Here is a 7,376-nt window from a genome sequence, read left to right on the forward strand (position 1 = left end):
TAGATGGTGTTCCGGCTCTGTGAACTCTGCCGCTCCTGGGAGTGCTCAGGGAGCAAGCTTTTCCTCAGAAGGAAACAGCAGTTGCAGGCACAGAGCCTTCTGGAATATGGCAAGGCTCCTTGGCGCTGAACCCTGTGTATGAGCCCTTCTTTAATTAGCTTTCAACTAAAAATAGCCCTCCTGGGCTGCACACCTACCTCCCGGTCTGGCACAGGGGCCTGCCTGAGCCACCCACATCTTGGGGTGGGGGCAGGGGTGAGTAGTGCCAGTTTGTGACAAAACCTGTGACACATGTGGGTGCACAGAGAAGGGGGCTTTATTGAAAGAGATACAGAACCGGATGAGGGTTCCTGCCATCAGCCAAACCACAGCCTCCATCACCCCATGCTGTCCTTGACTCCTGGACACCCCTCCCACCCCCCTGGCTCCTGGACAGCCAGCAACACAAAGGGGTCTTACCCAGCCTCATCAGAGGTGCCCAAGAGGGCCTTCAGAGTTCTGTTCAGAAGAGGGTTGGGGAGACAACCCCTCCCAGGCAGTCACTGACAAGCCTGTCACTCCATCCTTCCACATGTGCCCCAACGGCCCTCATCACTTGCAACTCTGGAGCCGGGTCCTGTGGTGCTTCTCCTCGGTCAGGAGGGGGATGAAGGTGTCACTGTGCGAGATCCTCAGCCGGCTGCTCCAGCTGCCCTCCTTCCCAGCAGGCTCTGGCAGGAGGTTGTCCAGGTCACTGTGCGAGCCGCCCGCCTTGCCCTCCCCAGCGCTGCTGGAGTTGAGCTCCATGAGCTCCAGCTCGTGCTTGGCAGCCGTCTCCAGGACTCGCTGCTTATTGTAGTACCTGACGAAGTTGTTGATAATGGGGTGAATGGGGAGAGCAATGGCAATGACCCCGCATAGGAAGCTGATGGCTGCGTTGAGCTTGCCCAGGGTGGTCTTGGGGTAGATGTCACCATAGCCCACTGTCGTCATGGTGATGATGGCCCACCAGAAGGACTGCGGGATGCTCTTGAACAAAGTCTCGGGGTGGCTCTGCTCCATGGTGTAGCCCAGGGCTGAGAAGACGAAGATGCCCACGGCCAGGTACATGAGCAGGAGCCCCAGCTCCTTGAAGCTGCGCTTGAGGGCGTAGGTGAGGGTCTGCAGGCCGGAGGAGTGGCGCGCCAGCTTGAAGATGCGCGCGATGCGCATGATCCGCAGAGCCTGCACGGCCTGCTGCACGTTGGTCAGCTCCATCATGCGGGCACCCAGGTGCGTGAGTGTGAGGCTCACGTAGAAGGGGAGGATGGCCAGCACGTCCACGATGTTCATGAAGGACAGGACGAAGTGTAGCTTGTTGGGCGAGGAGAAGAGGCGCAGCAGATACTCCAGCGTGAACCAGCCGATGCACGCCGTCTCCACGTTTTCCAGCGTCGGGTGCTCCACGCGGTTGCCCTCGGCGTCCAGCACCTGCAGCTCAGGGATGGTGCCCACGCACATGACCACGGACGAGATGAGGATGAGCAGGAAGGAGAGCACGGCCACCACTCGTGCCGGACACGAGGACTCCGGCTTCTCGAGGAACTTCCAGACGCACTTCTGGCAGCGGCGCCAGCGGCCCTCGGCCGTGTCCACGCCCAGGTCGTCCAGGATGAGCTGCACGCGGCGCGCGATCTCCTCCAGCTCCTCCCGTTTCTCGCTCAGGTGGCTCTTGCAGCAGTCGTCCAGGAACTTGAGGTCCACCTTCCAGAAGTCCATCTCGTTCTTGAAGCAGATGGGGCAGATGCCCTTCTTCATGTGGACCTCCCCAAAATAGTACACCTCAATGACACACTTGAACGCGTCCGGGTCCCGGTCGAAGTAGAACTCTCGCTTGCCGGGGTCGTAGTCGTCGCACAGGGAGAAGATGGTGTCGTAGCCCCCTGCCAGGCAGTTGATGAGCTCCGCCAGCCGGGTCTCGGGGTACTGGCTAAGGAGGTCTCCGTACAGCACCTGCCGAACGCCCCCCACGTTGACCACGATCTCGATGTCGTCGCCAGCCCGGGAACCCTGGCTGTCCGGCTCCGGGAGGCTGCATTCCCCCGGCCCGTCCATTCTCCCGGCGTGAGCCCGCGCAGCCTCGGCTCCGAGCCCCGCCGCCGCCGCAGCCAGGGGTCCGCGGGTCCTACCGGTGCGCGGCTCTCGGGGAAGCCCGGCCGGCACCCGCCTGTCTGGGAAGGCGGTCACAGTGGGCAGCAGCGGGCTGGGGCGCGCCGCGGGGGAGGCATGCACCCGGCGGCGGGGCTCGGGGCGGGCATCCGGGCGCCCAGGCGCTTGGGCAGGGGACTGTCGCGGTCACCGGCCTCGCCCGGGGCACTCACCCCGGCTTCTCCGCAGCGCGATCCTCCGCTTCGGCTCGGCTTCTTGCAGAAATGGGGTCCCCTGGTGGGCGCCCGGCACGGTCCTCCGCCCCAGTGCGCGCAGATAGCGGCGGGCGGGTCCCGGAGCCGCGCGGGCCCCGGCGTGCGCCCCCGGCGCGGGACGTGTCCCGGAGCTGCCGGACCCGCGCAGTCCGCGGAGATGTGCTAGAGCGAACTTGGGCTTGCTTTGCCCTAGCTGTTTCTAAACACAATAGGAATTCCAGCCTGACGTCAAGAGCTTTTCAAACTGTACCCTCTTCTGGTGAAATTCTGCAAGGCACGCGAGGCAGCTGCAGGGGAATGGGTTAACCCTTGGGCAGAAGAGGACAACTGCCGCGCCGCCACCACCGCCCGCTGCTCCGGGCGCAGGGGGTCACCGAGGGGCCAGGACCCCGAGCTTTAAAGCAACAGCCCGGCTCCAGCTGCAAAGTTCCTCTCTGAAGATCAATGGAGAACGAACACTGCCGCCTGTTGCTCCGCACGAAAGCGTGCCTGATAAAGCCCTTCAGGGGCTGCTCCTGCGTCCGAGGTCCCGCCTGCCCTGCCTGGTCCTCCAAAGCGTTTCAACCTCTCCCTGTCGCTACCCTGCTGTAGGTGGCACTTTTCCACCTTCACTGGAACACTGTACAATGAGGACATCCAGTCCAGACGCCGGTAGGAGAGAAGGGACTTGCCCAAGGTCACACTGAAATGAGAGTAGGGCTCAGCGTGGCCTTCTCTTAATCCACAGCTTTCCGGCTGTCCGGCCGATAGGCCCACGCTGGTGAGCAGGCTGAAATTCCCCCTTGAAGTCCTCGCAGGCCATTTCTTTGCAGCCACCACCCACCACCACTAGTTTCCAGAGACCCCAGTTTCCAGGGCTCCTGCCTTCCCACTCCCCACTCTGTCACCTAAGCCTGCCTGTCCTCCCTGCACACCCACACCTTCCCCTCTCTCTCAGCCTGGCGCCACAGCTGTCTTTCAGCCACTCACATGCCTGAGCCATCACAACAGCTTTCATCATCTACACTGCAAATTATCGAGCATCATCTGTGACCTGGGGACTGTGTTAAAAAAATATTCTACAGAGACGGATGGCAAGACAGAGTACAGAGGGGTGTTAGGGCTGTGAAACTACCGTATGATGCTGTGATGATGGATACATGTCATTACACAATTGTCCAAACCCACAGAATGTACACCACTGAGAGTGAACCGCAATCTGAATTATGCACTTTGGGTGTCAATGATGTGTCAGGGTATGTTCTTCCATTGTAACAAACATCCTGCTCTGATGGGGGAATGTTGATAGTGGGGAAAGTTGAGGGAGGGGGCAGGGGTATGTGGGAACTCTCTTTACTTTCTGTTCGATTTTGCTGTGAACCTAACACTGTTCTGAAAAATAATGTCTATTGAAAATATATTCTGTACGCTGGGTTTTTTAAACTTAGTTTCTATCTGGTAACGGATCATTAAATCAATTTGCTGGGTCACTGAAAGTACTTTTTTCTTTGATAAGATAGTATAATATTAGAATACATCACACAAAGTAAACATTGTTTGGTGAAACTTCTTTGTACAAATTTTATTTCCTTTCCATTTAAAATAAACCTATAACCTGTCACTAGAGTGGAAGAAATTGAGATTCAGAAAGTTTGAGTAATAATAACATTTATTACACGTGTAGCACAAGACAAGCACTTTCTGAATGCTTTGCACTTTCTTCATTTAATCCCCACAGCATCTCTCTGGGGAAACAAGATGTCAGGTAATCTGCCAAGATCACTGAGCCAGCAAGTGGCAAATTTGGGGTCTGTACCTCCATAGCCTGCTGTCACGGCCCACGCGTTTCACCTCCCAGGTCCTAGTCACGCAGCTGGTAGTGGTAGTGCTGGGATTTAACTAGAGGTCCACCGGCTCCAAGGCCAATTCTTCAAATATTTGTTGAGCTCCAATGGCAAGCACACACACACCACCCTAGGTTTGGGAGCAGGTTCATGCTCTAGTAGAAAATATATTTTTTATAACTGATAACTATAATCTACAGTAATCAGTGTAACAGACAGGTATGTGCGAGGAGCGGTGGTTCCTGAATTTCCCTACAGCTGGTGCTGAGGGGTGGCCCATGGGCTTGGAAGCATGAGAAGAGGTGGGAAGAGCGAGAGGCTACATCTGCTTAGAAGCAGTGTTTGCTTGGCAGATGAGGGAAGGCGAGACGCAGACACTTGAATCCTGCTGTGTGGGGAGCAGCCCCAGCATCACAGAGAGCGGGGAGCTGCAGACTGGCACTCACTCACCCTCCAAACCTGCATGCCCCTTGCCTTTGACTCCCAGACTCCTCCTTAAACCTTTGTAAGCCTCAGAGCCTTGATTACTGACATGCCCAAGCCCAGAATGCCTCTCTTCTTATCCCCACAAGCCTCACTCATCTTTATAGGGCCTCCTCACTCATCTGGCCAGAGGGGCACCTGCAGGTTAGGTATTCAGATTCCTTCTCACCTGGTTCTCTCCCCAGGCCCCTGCTTCCTCCTCTGCTGTGGACTGAATTGTGTTCCATCCCATTCAATTCATATGTTGAAGCTTTAACCCCCACCAATGTGGCTGTATTTGGATATAGGGCCTTTAAGGAGACCGTGGGGACCAAGCCCCAGAGAGCAGTTTCCAGGCTCTCAGCCTCACGTGGAAAGGTGCTGGCTCAGGTCGTAGATGGCCGTCAGCTGTAACTAGTTGGCCATCAGCTGTTACCGGTTAGCCGTTAGCCACTGATATAACTGCGGTGGCTGAGCCAGCAAGGGTGGACTGCAGTTAGCAAGTGGGGTGAGCAAGCGTGGATGGTGGGTTGTGGATCGTGTGGATCCTACTTCCTGTGTCTCCCCGGCCACCAGGGAGACTGGGGTGCAGGAAGACCCGCTGTTGGGGTACTGGCGGATGTTTGCTTGTGTGTCTCGACCAGCCGCCGTCAGGAATATAATGGTATGACTCCCCTGTCTATGGCTCCGTTGTTGTTGTTCCTTTTTGGCCTCACTATGTCCTGTGTTCTTGTGCGGGGAGCGGGAGCTGAGACCCTGCATGACAGAGATAATTAAGGTTAAGTGAAGTGAGGCCCTAATCTAACAGAATTAGTGTCCTTATAAGAGGAGACATCAGAGATATCTCTCTCTCTGCACATACTCACAGAGGAAAGGCTGTATAAAAATGCAGCAAGAAGGCAGCCAGCCATGTGCAAGCCAGGGAGAGAGGCCTCACCAGAAACCCTCACGGCACCTTGATCTTGGACTTCAGCTGCCAAAAGTATTTTGTTGTGGAAGCCTGAGCAGATTAGACATCCTCCCTTTTCCCTCACTCTTGCCAAGTCCTCCCTAGACCTCCCCCTCCTCCAAGGCTCTGGATATAGACTCTTTGTCATCTGACCCCTAGACCCTGTCTGGGTTTTGTGAAGGCTTAGACTGTGATAACATAGGTTTCAAAAAATCTATTTGCCACCTTCTCATTGAAGATCACTGATGCATAGAAACTTGAACCAGGAGTCTATATCCACTGAGAATTTCCTGAAGGGTTAAACCAGCGGGGGAAAAGTCTGAACGTTTTGGCTAAAAACGGGAAGTTTCTTGCTATGGTATATTCAGTCCCGCATGGGACTTCTATTGTATATTTCGTGATACTGGGAATGAGGGAACAGAAAACCTTCTATCAGACACAAGAAGCAGCAGCGATTTTGAGTCACGTGGGTTTTTCATTTAAATAGGGAAGGGGATAAAACAGTCACTCATGGGGAGTGATTGAGCTGTATAGTTCTTTATTAAATATGTATCCTTTTGATTTGTTGAACAATAACATTTTGGGCTACAGAATGCTTAATTTCCATGCACTAATTAAAACCAGCACATGTGTGTCTAAGTGATTTGTCTAGACAAAAAATGATGCAAGCTGTAATCTAGTTCCTTTTTATGGAATAATCAGTTCTGTTCAGTTAAATTTTCTTTGTGTTTTGCTGAATTTAATAATACCTTTCATCAAGATTCAGTTTTGTACTCCACTGAAAATGTACATTTCATTATTTGCTGTGCACCTATCAGTGGAGCGAGCTGCCCCTGGGGCCCTGAAGAATTGATTGACCAGAAGACTTAACCCCGCTGCTATCTGAATAAACTGTCCTGGAAGTCAAATGCAGGAGGCTGGCTGGGTGGGAGGGGTGTTGGATGGAGAATGGGGTAGAGAGGAAAGGGACGTAAAACTGGATCATTGGGAAACTTCCGGGTTTTGCCCTAGATCCTGAGCTTTGTTTTGTTTTGTTCATCTGCAAAATGGAATTAGTGACCTTTCCTTCATGAGTATAAGATCTTATGAGGGGCAAATGAAATAATGGGTGTGAACAGGCTTTATAAGATGCTGACTTTGTGAAGGCAACAGGAGGAAGGAGGAAGGGAGGAGAAAGGGAAAGGGACTTTGGTTTCCTGGGTGCCAGTCCCACGGTGGGCACGTTCCTTTGCATCCACACACCTCCACTTTCCTGGCTCTGTTCATCTGTGACTCATCCATCTCGGGGAAGACTGAGAACATGACAGGGCCACCACACATCCCAGATGTGTAGAAAGGTGTCAGAGCTGTTGGAGGCAGCTGCCCAGGCTGGGCGAACTATATCCTCTGGGCTGAGATCAAGTTGCTTTGGCTCTCTTAGGGAAAGAGAAACAGTTGGAGAACAGACAGAGGGCGAGCCTCTCGCTTCAGGCCCCACAGTTTGGAGTACTTCAATTACCAGGGGAGGAGTGGCATGCTGTTTGCTTTTGAGCTTGCTTTTAAGGCACACTGGGAAAGTACAAAGAGAAAACAACTCTTTTAAAAACAAGCCTTTTAGCATTTTCCTTTTCTGTAATTGCAAAATTAATATATGTTCATTGTAAAAATTTCTATAAGCCCATATCTACATCCCCCAACTGCCTATTCTGCAAAGGTCAGTGTTGCAGACAGTGCTTTAGTTCTCTGTTACTGTGTAAGGAGCTACCAGAAACTCAGCAGCTT

At 53.6% G+C, this 7,376-nt stretch overlaps 1 protein-coding gene across 1 annotated transcript; it reads right to left on the minus strand.

Annotated features, from left to right (window-relative positions):
* Positions 1–298: 298 nt before the first annotated feature.
* Positions 299–3,368, minus strand: KCNF1 (potassium voltage-gated channel modifier subfamily F member 1). The gene has a single exon (XM_019749633.3). It carries the CDS (start codon positions 2,071–2,073, stop codon positions 592–594), a length of 1,482 nt encoding a protein of 493 aa, XP_019605192.1. The 5' UTR covers positions 2,074–3,368; the 3' UTR covers positions 299–591.
* Positions 3,369–7,376: the final 4,008 nt, after the last annotated feature.

The sequence above is a fragment of the Rhinolophus sinicus genome, chromosome 2 (genome assembly GCF_057876585.1).
Source record: "Rhinolophus sinicus isolate RSI-liver-muscle chromosome 2, RSI-T2T, whole genome shotgun sequence".
NCBI classification, from domain to species: domain Eukaryota; kingdom Metazoa; phylum Chordata; class Mammalia; order Chiroptera; family Rhinolophidae; genus Rhinolophus; species Rhinolophus sinicus.